The 27,698-nt window shown below is 41.3% G+C and overlaps 1 protein-coding gene across 6 annotated transcripts in view; it reads left to right on the top strand.

Annotated features, from left to right (window-relative positions):
• The window catches only part of ERC1 (ELKS/RAB6-interacting/CAST family member 1), a 539,472-nt gene that overhangs the window by 123,756 nt on the left and 388,018 nt on the right, over nucleotides 1-27,698 (top strand). For 3 of the 6 annotated variants that reach the window (XM_062194621.1, XM_062194625.1, XM_062194620.1), the window contains exons 5-8: nucleotides 5,815-5,970; nucleotides 7,188-7,280; nucleotides 12,199-12,366; nucleotides 26,139-26,306. In XM_062194621.1, the coding sequence (XP_062050605.1) occupies nucleotides 5,815-5,970; nucleotides 7,188-7,280; nucleotides 12,199-12,366; nucleotides 26,139-26,306 (585 nt within the window). The remainder of the gene's footprint in view (nucleotides 1-5,814; nucleotides 5,971-7,187; nucleotides 7,281-12,198; nucleotides 12,367-26,138; nucleotides 26,307-27,698) is intronic. The other 3 variants (XM_062194626.1, XM_062194624.1, XM_062194623.1) reach the window with 2 other exon arrangements.

Raw genomic sequence — 27,698 nt, 5'->3', positions numbered from 1 at the left:
ATTTATTTATTTGAAAGGCAGAGTTACAGAGAGAAGAGGGAGGGGTTGAGAGAGAGAAAAAGGAGAGAGATCGATCTTCCATCCACTGATCTACTCCCCAAATGGTTGCAATGGCCAGACTGAGCCAGGCCAACACCAGGAGTCTGGAACTTCATCTGGGTGTCTCACATGGGTGCAGGGGCCCAAGCACTTGTGCCCTCCTTTGCTGCACATTAGCAAGGAGCTAGATTGGAAGTGGAACAGCCAGTACTCAAACTGGTGTTCATATGGGATGTTGGTGTTGTAGGCAGCGACTTAACCTACTGTACCAGCATGTTAATTGCTAGGCCAAATTCCTGCCCCATAAAGGATAGTCTTAAGTAAAGCAATCTTAAAAATTTTTATTGCTTATTGTTCATTTTTCTTCTGTGAATGCCTGGCAGTGAAGAATATATAATGACTACCTAAATGGTTTGGTGTCATTGATTGATTTGTGCTAAGACACTTAAGTTTTGCCACCATTGCCACCATACCTTTAGTGCAAACGTCAACAGTGGAAAAGTCAAATGAAAGTAGTTTTCTTTTTCTTTTTCTTTTTTTTTTTTTACAGGCAAAGTGGATAGTGAGAGAGAGAGAGACAGAGAGAAAGGTCTTCCTTTTAGCCGTTGGTTCACCCTCCAATGGCCGCTGCAGCTGGCGCATCGCGCTGATCCGAAGGCAGGAGCCAGGTGCTTCTCCTGGTCTCCCATGTGGGTTCAGGGCCCAAGGACCTGGGCCATCCTCCACTGCCTTCCCGGGCCATAGCAGAGAGCTGGCCTGGAAGAGGGGCAACCGGGATAGAATCTGGCGCCCCAACCGGGTCTAGAACCCCGTGTGCCGGTGCCTCAAGGTGGAGGATTAGCCTGTTAAGCCACGGCGCCGGCCAAATGAAAGTAGTTTTCATCATGCAGACTTTATAAAACTGTCTAGCAAACCCCTAGAGTTCCATAGATCATATTTTGAAAATGTCATCTTTAAGTTAATGAGTAGTTATGAATATAGCTTTACATTTTTTTTTTTTTGACATGCAGAGTTAACAGTGAGAGAGAGAGAGCCAGAGAGGAAGGTCTTCCTTTTTCTGTTGGTTCACCCCCAAATGGCCGCTAAGGCTGGATCGCTGCGCCGATCCGAAGCCAGGAGCCAGGTGCTTCCTCCTGACCTGGGCCATCCTCCACTGCCTTCCCGGGCCATAGCAGAGAGCTGGACTGGAAGAGGAGCAACCGGGACAGAATCCGGCGCCCCAACCGGGACTAGAACCTGGTGTGCTGGTGCCGCAGGCAGAGGATTAGCCTAGTGAGCCACGGTGCCGGCCTACATATGGTGATTTAAGAGCTCATGTTCAGAGTCATATTCTATAGATTAAAAATCTGGCTTCACATAACCATTTGGTTGAAAAGGAGCAAGTCACCTAACTACTCTTTGCCTCAATTTCTTTATCAATAAGTGATGATAATAGTACCCATCCAATGAGTTGTTCTGAGGAATAAATTAGTTACTACATGTGAAACACTTCAACCAGGACCAAACACATAGTAAACATTCAATCGTTGTTTGCTATTGCTGTCAGTCTGAAAGTCCCTTCCCGAAGGAATGGTTTCTGTAAAACTCCGAATAAAATAAAACTATATTTTATTTATACCCTAAAGTTTCTATTTCTTAGGTGTGTAAGTATATGGAATGACAGCTGTAAAATTGTTCTTTCCATCTGGGAGTTATCTGTAATTGCTGTTATCTAAAGCACTCTGGGGATAAACTACATACTGTGATAAATGAAATCAACAAATTGAATACACAAGGATGTTCTCTTAGTGGTATTTGTGGTAGTGATCAATCCATTATATATATTAACAGATATTTATGTGGTAAAATATATTTTGATGCATGTGTGCATTGTAGAATGATCAAATTAAAATAATTAGCCTATCTGTTACCTTAAACATCATCTCTTCATGGTGAGAACATTAAAAATCCTCTATTCTGGGGCCAATCCTGTGGTATAGTAGGCTAATCTTACACCTGTGACTCTGGCATCCTATATAGGCTCCAGTTTGTGTCCCGGCTGCTCCTCTTCTGATCTAGCTCTCTGCTAATGGCCTGGGAAAGCAGTGGAAGAGGGCCCAAGTGTTTGGGCCTCTGCACCCGTGTGGGAGACCCGGAGGAAGCTCCCAACTCCTGGCTTCTGATTGGCCCAGCTCTGGCTGTTACAGCCATTTGAGGAGTGAACTAGCATTTGGAAAACTTTTCTGTCTTTCCCTCTACCTGTAATTCTACCTTTCAAAGAAATAAAATCTTTAAAAAAAAAACCTCTCTATTCTAGGTATTTTGAAAGAACACAACACATTATTGTTGTTAACTATCGTAACTCAACTGTATAGTAGAACACCAAAGCCTCCATCCCTCCTAATTGTATTGTACTTTTTGAGTAATACCCTCCCTCCCCTATATCCTCTGGTAAGCCCTATTCTACTTTCAACTGTGGTGAGATCAGTTTTTTTTTTTTTAAGATTCCACATGAGTGGGTTCATGTGGTATTTGTCATTCTGAGACTGGCTTATTTAACATAACATATCCTCTAGGTTCATTCATGGTGTCACAAATGACAGAGTTTGACCTTTTAAAATTTTATCATTTTCTTATTTTTTTAAAGATTTTTATTTATTTATTTGTGAAGTAGAGTTACAGATAGTGAGAGGGAGAGACAGAGAGAAAGGTCTTCCGTCCGTTGGTTCACTCCCCAAATGGCCGCAACAGCTGGAGCTGTGCTGATCCAAAGCTAGGAGCCCAGGCTTCTTCTGATCTCCCATGTTGGTGCAGGGGCCAAAGGACTTGAGCCATCTTCTGCTGCTTTCCCAGGCCATAGCAGAGAGCTGGGCCACAATGCACAGGCCCATTTAAGTTACTCTTTTGAAACTCTTGCAGGCAATTTGTTTTCCATTTCTTTGTGGTCTGTTGCTAGAGTTATTGTGTCATTTGGAGGTGTCATATTAGCTTGTTTTTCCTCACTCCTCATTTCACTGTTTTTATTTTTATTTTTTTTGACAGGCAGAGTGGACAGTGAGAGAGAGAGAGACAGAGAGAAAGGTCTTCCTTTTTCTGTTGGTTCACCCCCAAAATGGCTGCTACAGCCAGCGTGCTGCGCTGATCCGAAGCCAGGAGCCAGGTGCTTCTCCTGGTCTCCCATGCGGGTGCAGGGCCCAAGCACTTGGGCCATCCTCCACTGCACTCCTGGGCCACAGCAGAGAGCTGGACTGGAAGAGGGGCAGCCGGGACAGAATCCGGCGCCCCAACCGGGACTAGAACCCGGTGTGCCGGTGCCGCAGGCAGAGGATTAGCGTAGTTGAGCTGCGGTGCTGGCCTCACTGTGTTTTTTTTTTTTGGGGGGGGGGTGGGTGGGAAGAGTGGGGGGAGTGGGTATCTATTGGATTAGTTTCTTCTACCATTTTTAGATAGGATAGCTTTTTTTAAATTTAAAAAAAAAATTTTTTTATTTGAAAGGCAGAGTTGCAGAGAGAGAGCTCTTCCATCTGCCTGTTTACTTCCCAGATGGCTGCAGTGGCCAGGGCCCTGCTAGGCCAAAGCCAGTAGCCAGGAGCTTTTTCCAGGTCTTCCAAGTGGGTACTGTGGCCAAAGCACTTTGGCCATTCTCCATTTTCTCAGGCACATTAGCAGGGAACTGGATTGGAAATGAAGCACCAAGGACATGAACTAGCACCCAATAGGATACTGGCATCACAGGCATTGGCTTAACCCACTGTGCCGCAATACTGGCTCCTAAAGGATAGCTTTTGTAGTAAAAGACTTTGTGCTAGCAAGTGTCCTAGGTGTTGGTTGGATGTGTTGCTTTGGCTTTGGTTCCAGGTGATAAGTTCAGTGTAGTGTTTACGTGGCTTCCATTGTAATCAGTGTTGGCGACATCTGTGAGGGTGTGGTGGTTCAAGGTGCAGGGATTGTGGGATTGCACCACGAGTTCGGATGAAGCTCCCATAACCCATTAAAGCCCCACATTTTTAATTCTGAATTTCAATGACATAACATTTGTTTCAAAGTTACTATAAGTGGTATATTTTTTGCTCTGTTTAAGTCTTTATAGGTGTCCTATCCAGAGGTTAAAGGGACATATTGGTTAAGTGGTCGTGGTTTACTGGTAGCTCTGTGTGCAGCGCATCTGACTATGAATATGGGGCTTCTGGTTGCTTTTCGTGATGAATGGAGGAGCTTGCTCAGCATCCATCCTACTCTGCCTCCCTGATGATGTTTTCTAAGAAAATGTTTAGGGGGCCATTGCTATGGTGCAGTAGGTTAAGGCTCTGCCTGTGGCGCCAGCATCCCATATGGGCACTGGTTCTGGTTCTGACTGCTCCACTTGATCCAGCTCTCTGCTATGGCCTGGGAAAGCAGTGTAAGATGGCTCAAATGCTTGGGCCCCTGCATCCACGTGGGAGACCTGGAAGAGACTCCTGGCTCCCGGCTTCTGATCTGCCCGGCTCCGGCCATTGTGGCCATTTGGAGAATGAACCAGCAGACGGAAGACCTTTCTCTCTGTCTCCCCTCTCTCTGTCTCTAACACTGCCTCTCAAGTAAATAAAGTAAAATCTTTTAAAAATGATTAAAAAATTGCTATGAAATACTTCGAGTGTATTGAGAAGTAAAGCGAACAAATAAAGGTTTGTAATGTGATAAAAATAATATAATTATTCTTTCCTTTGAATTTCTGTAATGGGATGTTATATGCCTTCTAGGGATTACCTGGTAAAGTGATAAAATATAACTGAAAAGGTTCTATAATGTTTATAATGCAGTTTTTTCAATCAGAAATTTGTCAACCATAAAGTGCAAAGAAATTTTAAGCAGTTTCCTTTTTTCTTAAATCATGGTACTCTTTTTTATTATTTGTAAGGTAAAGTTACAGACAGAGAGAGGGAGAGACAGAGAAAGGTCTTCCATCTGCTGGTTCACTCCCCAAATGGCTGGAACTGAGCCAATCTAAAGCCTTGGAACCATGAGCTTCTTCCAGGTCTCCCACATGCATGCAGGTACCCAAGCACTTGAACCATCTTCTGCTGTTTTCCCAAGCCATCAGCAGAGAGCTGGATTGGAAGAGGAGCAGCCGGGACATGAACTGGCACCTGCATGGGATGCTGGCGCCGCAGGTGGAGGCTTAGCCTGCTTCGCCATAGCACCAGCCCCTACCAGTTTTGTTTTTTTTTTTAAAGAAGAAGATTTATTTGAAAAGCAGAGCAACAGAGAAAGACAGAGAGAATGAGATTTTTCCTTCTGCTGATTCAGTCTCCAAATGCCCACAACTGCCAGGACTGAGTCAGGCTGGAGCCAGGAGCCAGGAATATCATCTAGGTCTTCCACAGGAATGTCAGGCATCAACCTCTTGGGCTGTCATCTGCTGTTCCAGGTGCATTGTCAAGAAGCCGACTCAGAAGGCGGAAGCAGGATTTGATGTCAGGCACCCAGATGTGGGATGCCTGTTTCTGAAGTGGGGGCTTAACCTGCTATACCACAGTGCCCACCCATTTAACCAGTTTCCTGTTGCTTCTGTTTCTCTAGTTCATTATTGAACTCTAATTGAGAAGTCCAGAACTGGGGACGAGATCGAGGAAGAATCATAGTGGAGGTGTAAGGCTCCTCCTTCCCAGCCGTGATGACTGCAGCGGCAGCAGTTGTCAGGCAGCAGTTTTTAGTGTATTTGTTCATGTTTGTTAAAGGTCGTATTTTAGAAGACGAAGTCATTCAACTTTGATATTTTTGGTGAACACTTTTTGTCTACTTTTCTGTTGTCTTCAGGATTCAAAAATTTCCTCCATGGAGCGTGGTCTCCGGGATCTGGAAGAGGAAATTCAGATGCTGAAGTCAAATGGGGCTTTGAGTACCGAAGAACGGGAGGAAGAAATGAAGCAAATGGAGGTGTATCGGAGCCATTCTAAATTTATGAAAAATAAGGTAATGATGTGTGGTGCTTTAACTCTAAAAAGGGTTTCAAAAATTGATGTATTGTTTACTTCCCTAGTGATGATAAAATCTTCATAGTGTTTCATTGACTTCAAGGAAAAATACTTAGATTAAGCCCCTGTCTTTGAAATGAAACTTTTCCAGAATTAAAGTCAGAATTACTGACATCATGTAGTTATTACACATTTTTACTTAGAAGAAGCTAAGTATGTATTGTCACAGCTTAACTCTTCATGTCTCTCAGTACTTCTGAGGTGATTTAATAGAATTATATTTGCATGAGGTTTTCTCACTTCATGAGACATCAAGTTCTCTGCCTCTTGTGAAGTGTTTTAAAAGTCAAACCCTCAGAGGCTGATTCTAGCACCCCCCAGCCCCCGTTCTGAAATGGGCTAAATGAAATCATGTTCCTCCTTTAAGAACAGTCAGTAACGGAAAGCCTGTTCTCGTATCTCTTGTGGGAGCTCCATTTGCTGTCAGGTGTATTGCTTCCCATGTGCACTCCAGGCATGTTTACGGCAACATAGATACCACTGAGATCTGTCAGCTTGTATATATAAATCAGTCAAAATATTCTCTCTTTTGGTCCAAAGTCATTCAGTTTAATTTCGTTAACTATTTAGGCAAATTGCAGGATTTAATTTATTATAGTTACCATTTTTTCAGTTTTGTTGTGATTTAATTGAAAAGTCGTAATTTTAATTATAAAAACTTAGCTAGAAAATAAGTGTTTCCTTCTTTTGTATCTGAATTGAATTCCTCCTCATTTTCTCAGAATTGAAAATTAAAACATTCCCAATAGTGTAAAAGAATGCCACAATTATAACTACAATTTCTAACTTCTTGCTGTGTTACCCATACCTGGCTACTACAAATATTTTGTGTTAATTTCATATTAATTATAGAACATAAAAATTCACATATCCAAATTTGTTAGTTTGGATTTTTCACCTTCATTGGAGAAAAAAATATACTGCAAGTTAAACTCTATGTTAAGTCTTCCCATTTGTTGATAAGCACATTCCAGTCCATTTTTAAAAACCCTGTGAAAACAGAGGAACTGTCTGGGTGTCTTTGAAGAGGGAATTAGGGAACAGACTTGGTTGTGCTGTATCAATTCTGATGTCCAATTACCACTCGGGCCCAAAAGCAGATAATAAATCCTAAATTAACACATGAGTGAAAAAAAAATTACAATGTCGTGACAGGTAGAACAACTGAAGGAGGAGCTAAGTTCGAAAGAGGCTCAAGGGGAGGAGCTGAAAAAGAGAGCGGCTGGTCTTCAGGCTGAGGTCTTTGCCGTAAGATTTACCTCTTTGTGTGCAGTGATCCCACAGTGGGACTCTGCCAGCTCTGGCTTCTGGGTGGCTTATACTTTCATTCTCTATGGGTGGCAGCTTTGCCCATTGCTAGCACTAACCAGCCTGCTCTGCTCTTCAACTGACTCCTGTTCACCAGTTTGACCCATATGTCACTTTGTGTGCAGTGAGCCCTCATTTGTCCTGGAAGCCCTGTGCCTGGTTCTTTATTGTTGCTTTTTGCCGCTCTTTGGGTGGTATTTCACAGCTTGTTTTTTTCCCTCTATCTTGTTACTTGATTCTTGCCGACTTATTTGAATGGTGGTCTTTTTTTCCTCTTAGGTACATGAATATGCAGATGTTGTAGGTCTATTACCTAGGGTTTATTTGAATTTGGAATTCTTGAGTATGGTGCTTTACCTTCCTAGGTAGACATTTTTAACTCCCCATTAAGTGTTTTGCAACAAATGTTATTTTCTTTAGGACATATATATTTAGAGTTATCTAGTAAATTAGAATTAGTATGAGACTCATTTCAAGTAAATATAGTTATTTTCAAAGATTTATTTTTATTTATTTGAAAGAGTTAAGGAGAGAGGGAGAGACACAGAGGTAGGTCTTCCATCTGTTGGTTCACTCCCCAAATAGCTGCAACGGCCAAAGCTGAGCTGATCTGAAGTTAGGAGCCAGGAGCTTCTTCTGGGTCTCCCACGTGGGTGCAGGGGCCCAAGGACTTGAGCTATCTTCCACTGCTTTCCCAGGCCACAGCAGAGAGCTGGGTCAGAAGAGGAGCAGCTGGAACTCCAACTGGCACCCATGTGGGGTGCCAACACTTCAGACCAGGACTTTAACCCACTGTGCCACAGTGCTGGCCCCAGGATAGTTTTTTTTTTTTTTTTTTGACAGGCATAGTTAGACAGTGAGAGAGAGAGAGACAGAGAGAAAGGTCTTCCTTTTCCATTGGTTCACCCCCCAAATGGCCACTATGGCCGGTGTGCTGTGCCGATCCGAAGCCAGGAGCCAGGTGCTTCTCCTGGTCTCCCATGCGGGTACAGGGCCCAAGCACTTGGGCCATCCTCCACTGCCTTCCCGGGCCCCAGCAGAGAGCTGGACTGGAAGAGGAGCAACTGGGACAGAATCCAGCACCCCAACCGGGACTAGAACCCAGGGTGCCAGCGCCGCAGGCCAACTGAGCTGTGGTGCTGGCCTTCCCAGTATAGTTCTAAATATAGTTCATTCTTCTGTCTACCAAATTTACAATTCCAGTTTCAAAACATAGTAGTAAAATAATAAAAAACAAAATATCTAACACTTGTGTACTTACAATAAGCATTTTGTAATCTGCTGAGTTATCTACTCCAAGTTATAGATGAGAAAACTGAAGTAGCAGGATGGTACATAGGAAAACCCAGCTAGTAAGAGGCAGCATTTGATTTTACACAGTCTGGTTCCAGAAATTGCTTACCAAGCCTTGTACCATACTGCCCAATATGAGGCCATGTACACATTTGTCAAAGTGTCAGGGAAAACTGAAAATAATTGTAGGCTAAGACAGAAATGCAACATTAAAAAACATGTGTTAGTCTGGTGTGTTTGCTATTTATGGATCGTTTTATAGCATAGTTGAGAAAGTGAAATACTTTGAAAGGGTCTGATTTGGCTTATGGTATCCATGTATTGAGAAGTTTATCTAAAATTTCTTTTTTTTCTTAGCTACTGTTATTTATTTCTGTTTTGTCAAAAAACAGGTTAGCACACTGCATAACATTAATTTATTGAATCCTTTAACAGTACAGTGGCAGTGGTATAATTTCTCCATATTTTCAATTAGGAAACCAAGATTTTCAGAAGTAATTGCTCAAAGACAGCTAGCTAGCTCAGGTTAATATTTGGTTGACTACAAAGCCTTTGTATCATTTGCTTCCCGTTTATAATATTCTGTACTCATTAAGTCATTAAGGAAAATTTATGCTTCTAAACTGTTCATTTAAAATATTTTCTTTCCTTTCGCAATCTTTAATATTGCATTACTTGAAGCTTATTTAATAATGCAGATGATGAAGAAACTGAGATTTTATGTTTATTTTTCAATCATGTTTAGAGGCAGCTGGAAATTTGAATAATCTTTAAGTGGTAACATTTTAATATGTCTCCTGAATATTTATTCATGTGACAAATGAGATTTTTAGTGCAGACTGTGTGTTTCGGATGGAATACTATTAATAGTACGTTTCTTGTAGTAAAGGGATATTATGAAAGGTACCACACTGTTACAGAATAAGCTGCTGGTCACATGTCTGTTTGGCAGCATGTGTTTTGTTTGTTTGTCTTAAAGATTTGTTTATTTGATAGGAAGAGTTAATAAAGAGAGAAGAAGAGAAAGAGGGAGAGAGAGATATATTCCATCCATTGGTTCACTCTCCAAATGATTGCAACAGCCAGGGCTGGGCCACCCTGAAGCCAGGAGCCAGGAGCTTCATCCAGGTCTCCTACATGGGTGCAGGGGTCCAGGCACATTAGCAGGGAGCTGGATCATAAGTAGAGCAGCCAGGACTCCATCTGGTGCCCATATGGGATGCTGCCATCTCAGGTAGTAGCTTAACATACAAAGCCACAATGCTGGCCCCCAGCAGCTACTTCCAAGTATCTTTTGCTGATGTTGTTAGAATCCTCAAGTACTTTGTGTGCATAAGAATAAAGAAATATTTATTGAATGAATAGATAGCTTTATCTATAAATAGAGATTTCATGCACATAAGAAAAATGCTTATCTTTTTGTTTTTGAGCATAGAACACTGAGAAATTTAATTTAGTACCCCTTAAAAGTCTAATTTTATTTAATTTTTTAAAGATTTATTTTATTTATTTGAAAAGTAGAGTTACAGGGAGAGAGAGACACACACATCTTCTGGCTGCAACAGCTGTTGCTGGGCCAGGCCGAAGCCAGGAGTCAGGAGCTTCATCTGGGTCTCCCATGTGGTTGCAGGCGCCCAAGCACTTGGGCCATCTACTGCTGCTTTCCCAGATACATTAGCAGTGAGCCGGATTGGAAGTGGAGCAGCCGAGACTTGAAGCAGATACCTATATTGGATGCTGGCTTTGCAGGCAGTGGCTTAAACATCTATACCCCCAAAGGTGGCCCGAAAAATCTAATTTTAAAGTTCTCATGAGCAGTTGTTCTCAAAAGCTTTGCCCCTTTTGTTGAAGATTATTACAATTAAGATACTTCTTCTTCTTCTTTTTTTTTTTTAAATTGTATTTATTTACTTGAAAGTCAGAGTCACACAGAAGGAGAAGGAGTGGCAGAGAGAGAGATCCTCCATCCACCGGTTCACTCCCCAACTGGCCACAATGGATGGAGCTGCGCTGATCTGAAACCCAAGAGCCAAGAGCCTCTTCCAGGTCTCCCCATTGGGTGCAGGGACCCAGAGACCTGAGCCATCTTTCCCAGGCCACAGCAGAGAGCTGAACCAGAAGAGTAGCCAGGACCCAAACAGGTGCCCATAGGGGATGTCAGCACTGCAGGCGGCGGCCCCACAATTAAGATACTTCTGAGATATTAAATTTCTAAAAAATACAAAAAAACTTTTCATCAGTGATACTGAAAGTACTGCTTGTCAAATTTATACTTCTATTAATTAATCTATCCTCTAGTGCCTTGCTAGATGGGAGATGGAATGTAGAAGTAGATCTAATTTTTGTTTTTTGGCTTACATTTAGAATAAAAGACCATGTAAAAACTTCTTGGAATTAGTAGGAACATAAGGGAGGTTTGAAGGAAAGCGCTTTCTGTGTTAAGTGAGAAATTTTTTAGGAGGATGAATGGCACCTATGACTTGGAGATTACCCTCTCAGAGTAACAAACTTTAGATGGTACCAAAGGGTTCTTACAGAATGAGTTTTTATGCATTCTTTATTTAAGTCACATATTTTTATCCACTGGGTTGGTACAGCATGTTATAGGTGGTAAATTTTGTAGGGGAAACTTTTTTTTGTTTGTTTCAGTACACATAGCTCACCAAAATTATTTTAAAAATCATTTTATAACACTTAAAGTAGCTTTTTAGGGAAAGGATTTTATGTAAACTTTTGCCTGAGAATGGAAAATTAAAATGAATGAAAAAATAAAGGAGTGGGGCTGGCACTATGGCATAGCAGGTTGAAGCTACCACCTGCAGCGCAGGTATCTTATATGGTTGCTGGTTTGAGACCCGGCTGCTCCACTTCTGATCTAGTTCCTTGTTAATGTGCCTGAGAAAGCAGCAGAAGATGGCCCAATTGCTTGGGCCCCTGTACCCATGTGGGAGACTGGGAAGTGGCTCCTGGCTTTGGCCTGGACCAGCCCTGGCTGTTGTGGCCTTTTGGGGAGTGAACCAGTGGGTGGGAGATCTCTATCTGTCTCTGTGCTCCCCCTACACCATAATTCTACCTTTCAAATAAGTAAAATAAATCTTTAAGGAAAGAAAGAACATAAAGCAGCAGCAGCTTTTGAATTTACTTTTAATAATACCATTAGCAGGTTTCTTCTTTTTCTTCTGTGTTGTATCTTCTACACTAATTCTACATTTGATCATCATGTTCTGAAGAGGTCTGACTTAATAAAATGAAAGCTGTTTTATCAGCACAGGAGGTGTTCAGTTGCTTATTGCTATCTCATAGTAATATAATTGAATTGAAATTTCTTTTTCCTCCATTTCTTTTCGAAGGGGATTCAAAGAATGTTTGGAACACACAGTACATAAAACTGGGAATCTCTGTATTTGCTGAGTAAGTTTAGTTTTGAGGGGAGTTGTAGCCAAGATTAGATGATAAAAAAATTAGTGCTGTATTTGGTTTCACATCTTGTGATGCAGATCTGTCAGAGATTCAGAGGAGAGGTGGTGTTTTCATTTCTTTTTCCTTACAGTGTTTTCTTTTCTAGATTGGCCAGGTGAAACAAGAGCTCTCCAGAAAAGACACAGAACTCCTGGCCCTCCAGACAAAGTTGGAGACATTGACGAACCAGTTCTCAGACAGTAAGCAGCACATTGAAGTGCTGAAGGAGTCCTTGACTGCTAAGGAACAGAGGGCTGCTATCCTACAGACTGAGGTAAAAACAGTTTGGGGATCTGGTCGGGGCTGGGGCGAGTTGATTCCTTGGACTTTTTTGTAAGTGTTACCTGTGCTGTTTTTTGTTACATTTAGAGTTGAGAAATATGAATGTTATAATCCATTCTTCAGCAGTGTGATAAGCTTTTTTATTAAAATATGAACCATTGTTTCAATTGCTTAGATCTAATTAATTAAAATTTGTACCATTTACTTAAGTTTTTAATATTTTAGACTTTCACTATCATTTTAAAGTATATTCCAACAATATTACAGCAAAAAGATAATTGTAAAAAATAAAAAATTGATTTTTAGAAGCTTTAATTTGCACTCATGATAAAATTTGAATGAATGACAATGAGCTTCAGTATTCTGTGTTTGGATAACATTTAAATGTTCTTAATTTTTTTGTAATTATGAATATACATAGGCAAACTGTAGAATCTATAAATCTGCATAACTCTCATTTTAAGCTCCAGCTCATTAGTTGATGTCTTCCTATCTTGTTTGAAAAGAGTGTTTTTAGAAATCATAAAAGATTATTTGTTCTGTTGGCACTGACTTTAGGTTGTATACATTAAAAAATCCCACCTTGCACAGATCCTCATCTGTTATATTTTCAGTGATCATAGAGAAAGGATTAATGGTGTAGGTTTGGATTGTCTAAATATGCATATTTTGAAAGATCTCAGTGAAACAGGTAATCTAGGTAGGGAATAGGCAAGTATTTCTTCTTTATAGAAGAAAAATAAAGAATATGATGTGGACAAGGTTTTTTTTTTTTTTCCCTCTGAAAGGACAAGACAATAGATAAATAGGGACACAGTTTGGTAGAAAAAAGGAATGGGGAGGAAAAAGAATGAATAAAAACCTCATAGTCCTAGAAGACCAGACTCTCCAAGTAAGGAGAAATAGAAAAGACATGGGGAAAAGGCCCAAAATATCTCATAATATTTTTATTTGTACAATTTAAGAGCTTTGTGGAAAATCAGAGATGTATATAATGTATGTTTCAGTTTTTGTATAACTTACACTTTTTTCTATTTTTATCACATTTTACTTTATTAGCTCCATTGTACCTTACAAAGATATTATAGTATGAAAGCAGGTGATGCAGTAGTGGTTAAGCCCCGGCTCTTATATTGTACTCACTGGGATTGAACTTCATTATGGCCACATTACTTACTGTGAGGTGTATGATCCTGGGTGTGTGTGCAACTCCATGGTGCCTCACTTTTTGCATCTGTAAAATAAAGAGAATGATAACGCCTTTAACTCATACGTTTGTTGTTAGAATTAAGCTAGTTTATTTATGCCTGGTGCCTTGCCCATTGTAAGGTCTTTGTGTAGGAGTCATTGTCATTTTTATAATAAAAAGCAGATAATGTATGTGAGTACTTCAACAAGTTCCTGGAAAATAGGTATTATGAGATATGAATGGGTTTCAAAATATTTTTGCACCAAAATAAATTTATCTTTTAATTCTATTTTCCATGAACTTGTTGAAGTGCTGTCATCTGTAAACCAAGATGTTACAAGAACACAGTTGCTTTTCTCTCATTCATATACATTTTATTTTAAAGATCTGCTTTTTCATATTTTTTAAAAGATTTTATTTATTTATTTGAGAAGTAGAGTCACAGACAGTGAGAGAGAGAGAGAAAGGTCTTCCTTCCAGTGGTTCACTCCCCAAATGGCCACAACGGCCGGAGCTGCTCTGATCCGAAGCCAGGAGCCAGGAGCTTCCTCCCAGTCTCCCATGCAGGTGCAGGGGCCCAAACACTTGGGTCGTCCTCCACTGCCTTCCCAGGCCATAGCAGAGAGCTGGATGGGAAGAGAAGTAGCCAGGACTAGAACTGATGACCATATGGGATGCTGGCGCCACAGGTGGAGAATTAACCTACTGCACCATGGCGCCAGCCCCTGCTTTTTCATATTTTTAATCTAAATTTAGTTAATTCAGAGAATGACAAGTAGAAAACCATCTGGGAAGAGTTACCTGCAAGTTAACTTATGTGCGTGCAGTACTACAAAAGGGTCAGAAGAGGGTGTCAGTGTTTTGGAGGTGGACCCTATTTGAAGTTGGCTACTGTGATAGCTTTGGTTAGAGGCAGCAGATGTACAAACCAGAGAATCAAGCAGTTGGTTAATGATAATGCAAACATTTAAAAGCTGTCACAGCCTAACAAATGACTTTTTCCCCTTGGCAATCCATTCTTCTCTTTGTAACCCTCTCAAAGGATGTTCTTATTAGCTGGGTCTCATGCAGATGGGCTTGTGATTGGTTTTGGGGACCAGAGAGAATAAAGAATATATTTGTTGGTGTTCTTGAATGATTATTATGTTTGTTTCTAGCCATTGTGGGAGTAGCTGAATCTCAATGATTACCCCGGTAAGTTACTAGGACAACTGCTCAAATATAATCATCTCATCCTAAAAGATAAGAGTAGGAAAGCTAACTTCCTTTTGAATTTGGAATGATTACTAACTTAAAAAATTACTCTGGTGGGACCAACGCTGTGGTGCAGTAGGCTAAGCCTCTGCCTGTGGCGCTGGCAAACCATATGGATACCAGTTCCTATGCCAGCTGCTCTTCTCCCAGAACAACTCTCTGCAATGGTCTGGGAAAGCAGTGGAAGAAGGCCCAAGTGTTGGAAGAAGCTCCTGGCTGCTGACTTTAGATTCGCCCATCTTCAGCCATTGTGGTCATTTAGGGAGAACCAGCGGATGGAAGACCTTTTTCTCTGTCTCTCCCTCTCTCTATCTGCAACCTGTCAAATAAATAAATAAAATATTTTAAAAAATTACTCTGGTGACACTTGACAATATTCACTTTTTCTGTAGCAACTTTCTCAGCCTTGAGCCCCCAAAGAGACAATTTTTTCCAGTTCTTTGAAAGTGTTCCTGTATTCTGCAGTTTGGTTTTAATTGATTTTTCGTCCTCTCTGCTGCTGTCCTAGACTTTTATCTGACTCTCTATCATAAAACTAAGTATATATGAGAAAGAACATGGATCATGGAGATTTTTTGTTTTTGATTTAATCCTTTAAGGAAAAGAGAACATGGGAAAAGATTGGTTTCTCCTGCCTTCAGTTCATAGTACATGGAATGAGGCCCTCTGGTATCTTATAGTGTACAGTATTTATGATATTGATGCTATTTTCTGTCTCTTTTAGTCCGTTGACTTTTACAGAGGTGGACTGAGTTTAGTAACAGAATGGTTAAAAGCTTGGGTTTTGGGGTTAGATGGAGGCTTGAAGCACAACTCTGCTTACTGCTTGTGTGGGCTTAAATGAGTAACTCCAAGCCTCTGTTTTTCTTGTCTATAAAATGGTGATAATGCTAATAACAACTTCCTAAGGCTGTTAGACAAGAATAGGTGTTTAATTATGTAGCTCTTATGAATATGGAGGGCTAAACATGGTATGCTAAAAAAAATTAAAGTACCTTATAGTTTACAACATTTTTATTTGATGTCTGTTTTATTTACTCTTCATAATAATGGTATGAGAGACAAGATAAGTATTGTTGTCTTGCTTTTATAATTGAAAATTATAGGCTGGCGCCGTGGCTCACTAGGGCTAATCCTCCGCCTGCGGTGCTGGTACTCCGGGTTCTAGTCCCGGTCTGGGCGCCGGATTCTGTCCCGGTTGCTCCTCTTCCAGGCCAGCTCTCTGCTGTGGCCTGGGAAGGCAGTGGAGGATGGCCCAAGTGCTTGGGCCCTGCACCTACATGGGAGACCAGGAGGAAATGCCTGGCTCCTGGCTTCAGATCGGCGCAGCGCGACGGCCATAGTGGCCATTTGGGGGCTAAACCAACAGAAGGAAGACCTCTTTCTCTATCTCTTTCTCTCACTGTCTAACTCTGCCTGTCAAAAAAAAATTATAGGGACTGCTTATTAACACACACTTTTTTTTTTTTTTTTGACAGAGTGGATAGTGAGAGAGAGAGAGACAGAGAGAAAGGTCTTCCTTTGCCGTTGGTTCACCCCCCAAATGGCTGCTGTGGCTGGCGCACCGCGCTGATCTGAAGCCAGGAGCCAGGTGCTTTTCCTGGTCTCCCATGGGGTGCATGGCCCAAGCACTTGGGCCATCCTCCACTGCACTCCTGGGCCACAGCAGAGAGCTGGCCTGGAAGAGGGGCAACCGGGACAGAATCTGGCGCCCCAACCGGCGCTGGAACCTGGTGTGCCGGCGCCGCAGGTGGAGGATTAGGCTTTTGAGCCGCGGCGCAGGCCAACACACACTTTCTTAAAAAAAAATTAAGAGGCAGAAAGACCCAACTGTTCAGTCCCCAGAGTGAACCACAATACAATGTCTGGGGCTGGGCAAGGGCTGGAGCCAGGAGCCAGGAGCCAGAGACACAATACAGATCTCCCATGAGGGTGGCAGGAACCCCAGTTATTTGAGCTAGGCACATAGGATCTGTAAAGGCAGCAAGCTGGAGTTAGACACTCCCATGGCGGGGTTTCAGGTAACTTAACTGGTGGGTTGAATGCACACTCCTAGCACACTATGTTTGATTTGCGCTTGGGGCTACTCTTACTGAGACTTTTCATATTGGTTATAGTATTCTCAGGAATTTTTCTATTTATGCCCAATTTCTTGTTCCTAAATGTTGACCCCATACTAGAGGTTACCTATTGGCTTTATTTTCTGGATATATTTTTAACATGCAGATCAGGGTTAATTCTATCAGTAAATGAAAATCATACAGACGTTACTGCTTCAAAGTAGTACCATCTTTTTCTTGCTTCTCTAGGAAATTGTGTTTGGGGAATATTATAAGTGAATGCTCTCATTTATAGTGAGAAGAAGTGATTATTTATTTTTTTAATAGGCAAGTCCAGAATATGACACAATGTAAGAAACTGCCCAGCTCTCAGAGGTTCAGGCAGTGTCGCCATGATGCTGCTGTTGACATGTAACTCGGTCCCAGCACACCAGCCCTGTGTGCTGCCTCTTCAGACCGGACTTCCGACTTCTCAGGATACTTAAAGTCAGTCATGCATCTTAGGATGAGAGGACATTTTTAGGGATCATCTTGTTTTTCTATGATTTAAAAAATATAAATGATAATAGCTAATATTGAGTGGTTTCTTTGTATCATTTAGATTATGCATACTTTAGTTTGTTTTCTGAGTTAAACCTTCCAGTAACCTTCTAAGGAATACGAATTGTTGTAATTGTGTGCTTGGAGAGATTGAGATTTATGTGATTTATTGCCTGACTGCCTGGGATTCAGAAACTGATCAATTAAAACTATAAAACTTATATTGTTGATTGTGATGATGCAGTTCCTCTCTATGAGAAATATGAGGTGCAGAGAGGTTAAGTGACATGTGAAAGACCTCTCCAGCAACTTGATATTAGTTTTGAGACTAGAACCCATTTTCTGATCCTGCTGATAATGGCGTGTTATAGAGACCATGAGTCTTGTTCAGTTGGTAGATTAGAGACAGCCGCAAAGAAACAGGGGCAGAGGAAGGAATGGTACCCGCTAATGGAGATGAGAAAATGATATTGCCTAGAATTTAGGGTGATAGAATTGTGTAACTTAAGAAAAAGATATCTTTTATGACATGATGTTATCAAAGAAGAGAAGGACTTTCGATTGATGCCTTCATTCAATCAATAGTTATTTGTGAATGCTAGCCTAAAATACTTCTGAGGTACAGTGAATTCTATTTTTTGGACTAGAGTGCCAGGTGTACAGTGAATGCAACAAAGCAGACTGATGATGTGTCTGTGTGGTTGTATCTGTATCTGTATTTGTATTTCTTTCTATATGAAGCAGTGTCTTAGAATAAAAGAGAACTAGGTACCACGAGCAGAGATTGGATGTGGATCTGCTTCGCAACCCAGTATGAGTTACAGGGTAGGGAATGGAGGAAGGTGCTGCGGAGTAGCACTGACATGACAGGCAAGCCTGTTGGTGAGGTAGACCAGTTTGCCTCTGAGTACTCCTTTCCCTCTCAGTATCTTTGTATCTGAGGAAGACCATAGCTTTGGAAAAAGAGCTTTGTCAGAGTAGTAGAGGTGCAGATTTTTATACCATAGGCCTCTCCTACCTGGGAGGCTTACTTCCTCCTGCCACTCCTCGCACCTGACATGGTGAGTTAGCACTTCTCACAGTGGTGCTGGGCTAATGCCTTGTTTGTGGGGAGATGTAGATAATGATAAGCTTAAGAAATAAATTGAAGGGGAAAAGTATGGTTTTTACTATACTAGGTGAATAAAAATGTAATGTGTAACTTTCAAAATCATCAGGCTGGTGGGTAAAGCTTTAGGATTGAATTGGTTTCCCCTGAGGAAGTTGTATTCAGTGAGATGTGAGGAGGGGGAAATGACAGGAGAGTAAAGAAAACTAAAAGGATGTGTTCAGAGAATTAGAAAGGGAGAGTATTACATAATTATTGCTACTAGTGTGCATTCAGATATATGTTTACTGATGGAAAACAAAGGAAGGTTAAGTAAGGTAGGCCAAGATAGTTAGTAGTTTTGTGATTAGCCAGTGAGAGGCCAAAATAGCAGTGTAGCCATTTTTCTCTTCACTTCTATCAGTGGAGAAAACTTGCAAAGAAAAACCTTCTGTTTTTATTGAAGTTGGCATAACCCGTTTGCCACAGACTTGGATGCTTGGCAAGCTAGATGGATGCTGTTACTCTCACTCAGTTGATGTGAATAAACAAGGTTTTATTCCTCCTGCCAGGAGTGGTGTTAGGGTGATGACTGTGTCCTGCTAGTCTTTGAGGGGTTTTCCTGAATATGTTTTTTGTGGCTTGCAAAATATGGACCTCACACAAAATTACACTACAAATTTAGTTGATTCCAAACCAAAGATCAATGTAGAATTCAGAGCAATTAATCTGGTAGGAGCAAAGTGGTTTTTGTGGTAGCTTTTATCTCAGATCTCCAGAGTTGTACATTTAAATTCAGCATTGTATGAAAAAGCAGACCCAGAAAAAGGATACAGGTGAGTTGAATGGAATACTTAGTAAAGAAAGATTATTTAGTAATTAGGGCTATGGGCTTGTGCAATTGCTGTGCCCAGTATTCAAGATATGAGACTTTTAATATCAAAGTCTATGTTTCCAGCCACATTTACACCTAAGGTTTGTATGTTTACAACAAGAGTCCTCATTCTTTACCTTTTCCAGTTACTAATTCCTGTGGGTCTCATACTTGACATACCCTCAAAATGGCGTGCAGGTATTTATGATTGGTTAGCATTGGCACATTTCCAGGTCACTTAACTGAGTCGGGGTTCTAATATAAGTGCAGCTTGGACATCTAAGTATTTTTGGTAAAGAAACAGCAAACAGAGTCATACAAATCTTGCCCTGTGTGATGTTGGTGCTGCCAGAATGACTAGCATTTAGAAGGGATTAGGGATGTTATGATCCCTGACCTGCACATGAAAGACCTTTCCTCTTTCTGAAGCCAATATTTAGAAGAACTGGAAGACAAGTAGATTAGGCAGTGAAGATATCTCCCAACTCATGTCTTTTTTTTTTAAATTTAAAGATTTTATTTATTTATTTGAGAGGTAGAGTTACAGATAGAGGAGGGAGAGACAGAGAGAAAGGTCTTCCATCCGCTGGTTCACTCCCCAAATGACTGCAATGGCCAGAACTGGGCTGATCCAAAGCCAGGAGCCAGGAGCCTCCTCCGGGTCTCCCACATGGGTGCAGGGGCCCAAGGACTTGGACCATCTTCTACTGCTTTCCCAGGCCATTAGCAGAGACTGGATCAGAAGAGGAACAGCTAGGATGTGACCAGGCATCCATATGGCCCATAAAGGCCGCAGCACCAGCCCCACAGCTGATGTCTTAACTGTCAGACCAAATGCCCACTCGTTCTCTATAGGTTTATATACTAATTCCTTTAAAAAATTTATTTGAAAGGCAGAGTTACAGAGAGGCAGAGAGAGGGAGAGAGAGAGAGAGAGAGGTCTTCTATCTGCTGGTTCACTCCCCAGATGGTCGCAATGGCCAGAGCTGTGCCAATCCAAAGCCAGGGGCCAGGAGCTTCTTCTGAGTCTCCCACATGGGTGCGGGGGCCCAAGCACTTGGGGCATCTTTTACTGCTTTCACAGGCCACAGAAGAGAGCTGAAGCAGCTGGGACTCAAACCGGCACCCACACGGGATGCCGGCACCCCAGGCATCGGCTTTACCTGCTATGTCACAGTGTCATTTAAAGATTTATTTATTTATTTCAAAGGCAGAGAGTTACACACACACACACACAGAGAGAGAGAGAGAGAGAGAGAGAGAGAGCGAGCGAGCGAGAAGGAGGGAGAGGGAGAGAGAAGTTTTTCATCTGGTATTTCACTCCCTAAATGGCTACAATGGCCAGGGCTGGATCATACTGAAGCCAGGAGCCTGGAACTCCATCTGAGTCTCCCAGATGGGTGGCAGAGGCCCAAGCACTAGGGCAATTTTCTGATGCTTTCTCAGGCACATTAGCAGGGAACTGGATCAGGAGCGGAGCAACTAGGACTTGAACTGGTGCTTTTGTGAGATGCTGGCATTGCAGGCTTACTGCACTGCCCCACAATGCCAGCTCGTTCTACAGGTTTCAATGTTTGGGATTTTTACCTTTATAGTAAGATTTAATAGTATATATAGGGGATATTGGGTAAAATATTGTCTTTTTTAAAAAGATTTTATTTATTTTATTTGAGAGTTAGAGTTACACACAGTGAGAGGGAGAGACAGAAGTCTTCCTTCATTGGTTCACTCCCCAAATGGCTGCAATGGCCGGAGCTGTGCTGATTCAAAGCCAGGAGCCAGGAGCTTCTTCTAGGTCTGCCACATGGTTGCAGGGGCCCAAGCACTTGGGCCTGTTTTCCCAGGACATAGCAGAGAGCTATATTGGAAGAGGAGCAGCCGGGTCTCGAACCGGTACCCATATGAGATGCTGGTGATGTGGGCTACAGCTTTACCCTCTGCACCTCAGTGCTGGCCCCAAAGGGTACTTCTTTAAAAATTTTTTTATTTATTTGAGAGGCAGAGGGAAAGACAGGGAGAGAGAGAGAGAGAGAGAGAGAGAGAGAGAGCGAGCGAGCAGGTGAGCTCCCATCTACTGTTTCACTCCCAAATGCCCACAGCAGCCATCCCTGGGTTTGAATCTGGGAGCTGGGAACTGTCTAAGTGTCTTATGTGAGTTTCAGGGACCCAGTTTCTGGAGCTGTTACCTGAGGCCTCCCCGAGTGTTAGGAAGCTAGACTCAGGAGCATAGCTGGCATTCAAACCCAGGTACTCTGGTGTGGGATGCTAGCATCCGACTGGTAGCTTAACCACTGTGCCAAATGCCTGTCTCCAAATATTCACATTTTAAGGCAAATGAAAATATGCACTCTACTTACCTTAGTATTATCCTTTTTAAGAAATATCTGCGGTGTGTAAGATATATTAAAATAATCAAAGCCTTTAAAATGGTGTTATGAGTTTTAACATACTTGTATTTATAAATATTTCTCCTTTTTGATGTATAGTGGATCTTTAATTCACCCATAATTCATTTTTATGTATGAATTAGTGATTTTTTCCTCCCTTCACCAAAAACTACTTATTGAATGCTGTATTATGTACTCATTGATTACAGTGTACTTTTATTTGTATATTTACATATTATAGATTAATTTATGTATTTGAAAGCCAAGAGTCACAGAGAGAGGGAGAGAGGGAGCTATCTTCAATCTGCTGATTCATCCCCTAAATGGTTGCAACAGCCAGGGCTGGGCCAGGCTGAAGCCAAGAGCCCAGAGCTTCTTCCATTTCTCCCGTGTGGGTACAGGGGCCCACACTTGGATTGTCTTCTGCTGCTTTCCCAGGTGGCATTAACAGGGTCCTAGATCAGAAGTGGAGCATCTGGGACTTGAACCGTTGTCCATATAGGATACTGGAGTTGCACATGGCAGCATAACCCAATTCACCACAATGCTGGCCCCTTGTGTTTATGTTTATAGTTGTCTTTGTGTGTTGCTCTCACAATATGCCATAGGCTAGGTGTAAGGAATAGAAACTTATTTTCTTACAGTTTTGGAGGCTTGGAAGGCCAGGGTCAGGGTGCTGGAAGGTTCTGTCTCTGAGGGCTGCTCTGCTTCAAACATGGTGTTGTGTTGTGTCCTGTGGAGGGAGGAATGTTGTGTGTAAGGTGGAAGGACAAGTGAGCTGGACACTGTATGCAGCCTCTTTCATGAGGTCCTTAATCCTGTTTACAATGGAGGGACCCTTAGGGCCTCCTCACCAGGCCCTACATCTTAATTTTATCACAGTGACAACAAATGAATTTTAGAGAAGGCACATTCAAATCACAGTAATATCTATGTGTAGGTCTGTAGCTGAGTTCCCATTTCTAATACAGTGGTATTGGTTTATTCCTATACTGATGCTGTGCTTTCTAATTTCACTTTGTTTAAAAAGCAACTTTAATGTATATATTTAAAATATATGATTTGGTAATTTTTGCCATTATATATCTGTGAAAACAACACTGCAGCCTATATAATGAACATTATCCTTTCTTTACTTTCAAAAGTTTGCATGGACGTTCCTCGACTTATGATGGGGTAATGTCCTGATAAACTTGTGATTTGAAAGTATTGTTAAGTCAAAAGTGCATTTAATAACCTAGCCTACCAAAAGTCATAACCTAGCAACACAGTACACTTTAGTGTTGTTTGTATACCCTATTGCCCTTGGTAATTGTGTGGCTGACTGGGTGCTGTGGCTGGTCGCTACTGCTGGCATCATGAGAGAGCATGTCACTAGGCCAAAAAGGGATCAGATTTCAAATTATAAGTGTAGTGTATGCTGAATACATACCACTATCACACCATGGTAAAGTTGAACAGAGTTTAAGTTAAGCCATTTTAAGATGGGAACTGTTTGCTCTTTGTATTCTCTTCCTTCTGCCCTGCTCTGATGTTCTTACTTCCTCCCAGTCACCACTCCCGCCTCCCCATTCTCAGGCAAGCAGTGATCAGCCTTCTGTTACCAAAATTAATTCTCACTTTCCAGAAATTTGTATGTATGAAGTCATTCCATGTATATTCCTTTTAGTTTTTTTTTCACCTAGCATAGTAATTTTTTTGAGTAACCCATATTGTGGCATGTATCAAAACTTACTTTTGAGATTTATCCTTGTTATAGTCTGTATCAATAATTCATTTCTTTTTGTTGCTAATTGTGTTCTGTTGTATGGAATACCATGGTTTATTCACCTGTTGATCGACATTTATGCTGTCAAAGCTGTGTGAACATTTGTGTGCAAGTCTTTATTCACTATGCAGGAGTGAAGTATTTGGAGGATGTAGAAGGTGTATGGGTTAGCCTGTTTTCTCTTGTGAACAGCACAATACCACAGACTCAGTCAATTATAAAGAGGTTTATTTTGGCTCACAGTTCTAAAGAGCCAAGGCTGAGTGGCACATCTGGTGATTGCCTTCTTGCTGGCAGAGTGCTGAGGTGGAATAGGCATCATATGGTGAGAGGTAGGAAGCACGTACCTGTGTGTTTATCTCTGTATATTCGCTGGTCTTTCCCTCTTATAAAACCAACAGTGTTCAATCATGGTGACTCATCCTTGATGACCTTAAGTAATCCTCTTCAATTCCCACCTTTCAACACCACAGTTGGATTCAATTTTTACCCTCAATGTCTTATAGTGAGAATTAAACTCCAAGGTGAGTTTTGGAGGGGACAAACCACATTCAAATCTTAACAGTGTGTTTGTACTGTCTTATCAGATTTCTAGTATGTAATATAATATTAACTGTAGTCATCATGGTGTACATTAGATTATCAGAATTTATTCATCTTATAATCGCAAATCTGCATGCCTTTGACCAGCATCTCCCCATGCTTCTCCCTATTTCCACCCCACCCAGCCCCTGGTAACCATCATTCTGGTCACTGTTTCTATTTTTTCAGCTTTTTTCGATTCCACGTATAATTGGTTTATTTTTTTTTTTAAAGATGTATTTTATTTATTTGAAAGACAGAGTTACGGAGAGAGGTAGAGACAGAGAGAGAGGTGTTCTAATCTGCTGATTCACTCCCCAGATGGCCGCAATGGCCATAGCTGCGCCGATCCGAAGCCAGGAGCCAGGAGCTTCTTCCCAGTCTCCCACATTGGGGCAGGGACCCAAGGACTTGAGCCATCTTCCACTGCTATCCCAAGCCATAGCAGAGAGCTGGATCGGAAAAGGAGCAGCCGGGACTAGAACTGGCACCCATATAGGATGCCGGTGCTTCAGGCCAGGGCGTTAACCTGCTGCACCACAGACGATTGCTTAGGCAGATGAATTATGAAAAAAGATAGGGGTGAAAGATTAGAGATTGTACTATGGCCATACAGTAGACTTAGTAGGTATAAGAGAAAGAAAAGAACAGTGTTTGTATGAGGCAATGGTGATAGCTCACATGATTGGGTTCCTGCCATCCCAATGAGAGATATGGGTTGAGTTCCTGACCTCTGGCTTTCATCTGGCCTGGTCCAGTTCCTGATTGTTGTGAGCATTTGTGAGTGAACCAGTCCATGGAAGTGTTCTCTGTCTTTCTGCTCTCAAATTAAAAAAAAAAAAAAAATTACCTACTTTTAAAAACTTTTTTCGAAAAGATTTTTAAAAAAATTTATTGGAAGGAGCTACACAGAGAGGGAAAGAGAGGGACATATCTTCCATCTGCTGGTTCACTCTCCAGATGGCTGCAATGGCCAGGGCTGGGCCAGGCTGAAGCCAGGAGCCAGGAGCTTCTTCCAGGTCTCCCACGTAGGTGGCAAGGGCCCATGTACTTGGGCCACCTTCTGCTGCTTTTTTTCCCAGGCCATTAGCAGGGAACTGGATTGCAGGTGGAGCAGCCAAGACATAAATCAGTGCCCATATAGGTTGCTGGCATCACAGGTAATGGCTTTACCTGCTCTGCTACACCCCTGGCCCCATAAAGCTTTTTAATGTGGTTACTAGGAGATTAAAGAATCACTATGTGCCTTGTAAACACTACTCACAATGTGTGTTCAACAGCACTGTCTTAGGTGAAAGAAATCTACTTCCCTATTTTGCTATAATCAAGTGTGTAATTATTTTCTGAGCTATATTTTATATAATACATTGTGACATATAAATATACATTATATATTTTACATATTTTTAATTTTTTAATTAATCCCCAATGGGAAAACAACAAATAAAAAATTAGTGTATGAATATGTGTGGGGTTCTAAAAGCTTATGAAATTTTCTGTGAATGGATTTAGAAATAAATACTACTTTCATTAGAATTCTTGTTGAAAGTTATATCTAATGAAAGCTGTTAAACTTCAGGTGTAAAGGTAACTGGATTTCAGCCAGTTAGTCTTGGTGTCTAAAGGAGACCTTTGGTTTTTCCTTATATGAGTATCTAAGTGCATGATGGGCTTGTTTCTCCTAAAATCATCATCAGAGCCTACAGCCAGATTATATTATTTGATACAGCAACTGCCGAGCTTGTGTGCTAATTTTAGATTTTTGAAGTGATATAGCATCATCTGAGAACTTTTTAAAAAAATTACTGATTTTGATTCCCAAGCCTGCTGAATCAGAAACTCCAGTAGCTGGGCCTGGCAATCTGTTTGAGCCTGTTAAATGATTCAGGTGTGTGTAAAGTTTGAGAAACCTAGTTGTAGATTTTGCTCAACAACTTTATAACGTCTTTGCAGCACATCTGTTTGGAAGGAATTGTATTCCTTTCTTGGCAAGTAATCATTTGTAAAAATCATGCCTTCTTAGGTGGATGCTCTCAGACTGCGTTTGGAAGAGAAGGAAACTATGCTGAATAAAAAGACAAAACAAATTCAGGATATGGCCGAGGAGAAGGGGACACAAGCTGGAGAGATACATGACCTCAAGGACATGCTGGATGTGAAGGAGCGGAAGGTCAATGTTCTGCAGAAGAAGGTGAGGGGCTGGTGTCCAAGTCTGGGGGCCACTTCTCACACACACCTCCTCTCTAGTGTCTGCCGACATGATCTCAGAGCTGCCTTCTCACTCCTCTGTCTATATTTTTGTAATTGATGATTGGACCCATTGTTGGATTAGGTAAATTGTTAAAACTGCTCTGCATGTTTCAGTTTAAAAATTTTTCCCCATTAAAGTAAACATTATTAGTATCTCTCAGTAGTATTTTTCATGCCGTTTTTGAAAAGTTCCTTAGAAATTGCCAGTGTTTGAACTGACATTCTTCTGCCTTTTCTGTATTGTCCTGAACTGTTTAGAATTAGTAGGGTACTTGAACTTGGGTGGTTGCAATTCCATCCATGTGATTAATAAGATGGAAATTTCAAGTAGAAAAATGTACTACTATAATTAATATTATAGTAGCATGTATCAATAAAAGATTCCCCCCACCCCCTTTTTTAAAGATTTATTTATTTATTTGAAAGAGTTAGAGAGAGGCAGAGGCAGAGAGAAGTCTTCCATGCCCTGGTTCACTCCCCAAATGGCCGCAATGGCCAGAGCTGTGCCAATTCAAAGCCAGGAGTCCAGAGCTTCTTCCAGGTCTCCCACGTGGGAGCAGGGGCTCAAGCAGTTCGGCCATTTTCTGCTGCTTTCCCAGACCATAGCAGAGAGCTGGATCAGAAGTGGAGCAGCCAGGTCTCAAACTGGCGCCCATATAGGATGTCAGTGCTGCAGGTGAGGCTTAGCCCACTACACCACAGCGCCGGCCCCAAGAAAAGGGAGAATTTTCTTTCCTTTTTGACCTTAATCATTATTGAGAAGAGGCTAACTCTGGAATGAATAAGTATAGAAAAGGTGTCCTTGAGATAGCAGTTTTAAGAGATGCTGTCATTTATTGTTCATTTCTGTTGAGGTAATAAAAGTATTTAACATTGTCTCAGTTTACTTTTTCCTCTAACAATAGCAAAGTAATTAAACTTCTTGCTAAACTTCAAATTCAGCTTTTTTTTTTTTTAATGTACAGAGGATCATGTCCTGCTTTTGCAGTTTATAGAAGTTTTGCTTTCTGTGTGTAAACATTCTAAATACTGGTTGACTGTATCTTTTTAGTGTGTGCTAATTTGGTATTTTTAAATGTTCAGGCATATTTATATCCTCATTCCTGTCCCCAAACTATGCATATCCCCTTACTGGTTTTTTGCATATTCTTCCATAAAAAAGTCTATATATATACAACCAAGTATATAACCTTGTTTTTCTATTAACCTCTTTTTCGTGTGTTCTTTCTCTCACATGGTTAATCTGTATATTGTGCAAGAAAAAATACATGCGTGTGTGTTTGAACACAGATCTTATTATTCCACCCTGCTTGCTCCTTGCCTTTTTGTCAGT

The sequence above is a fragment of the Lepus europaeus genome, chromosome 6 (genome assembly GCF_033115175.1).
Source record: "Lepus europaeus isolate LE1 chromosome 6, mLepTim1.pri, whole genome shotgun sequence".
Lineage (NCBI taxonomy): Eukaryota > Metazoa > Chordata > Mammalia > Lagomorpha > Leporidae > Lepus > Lepus europaeus.
This window is presented reverse-complemented; position numbering and strand designations above follow the sequence as displayed.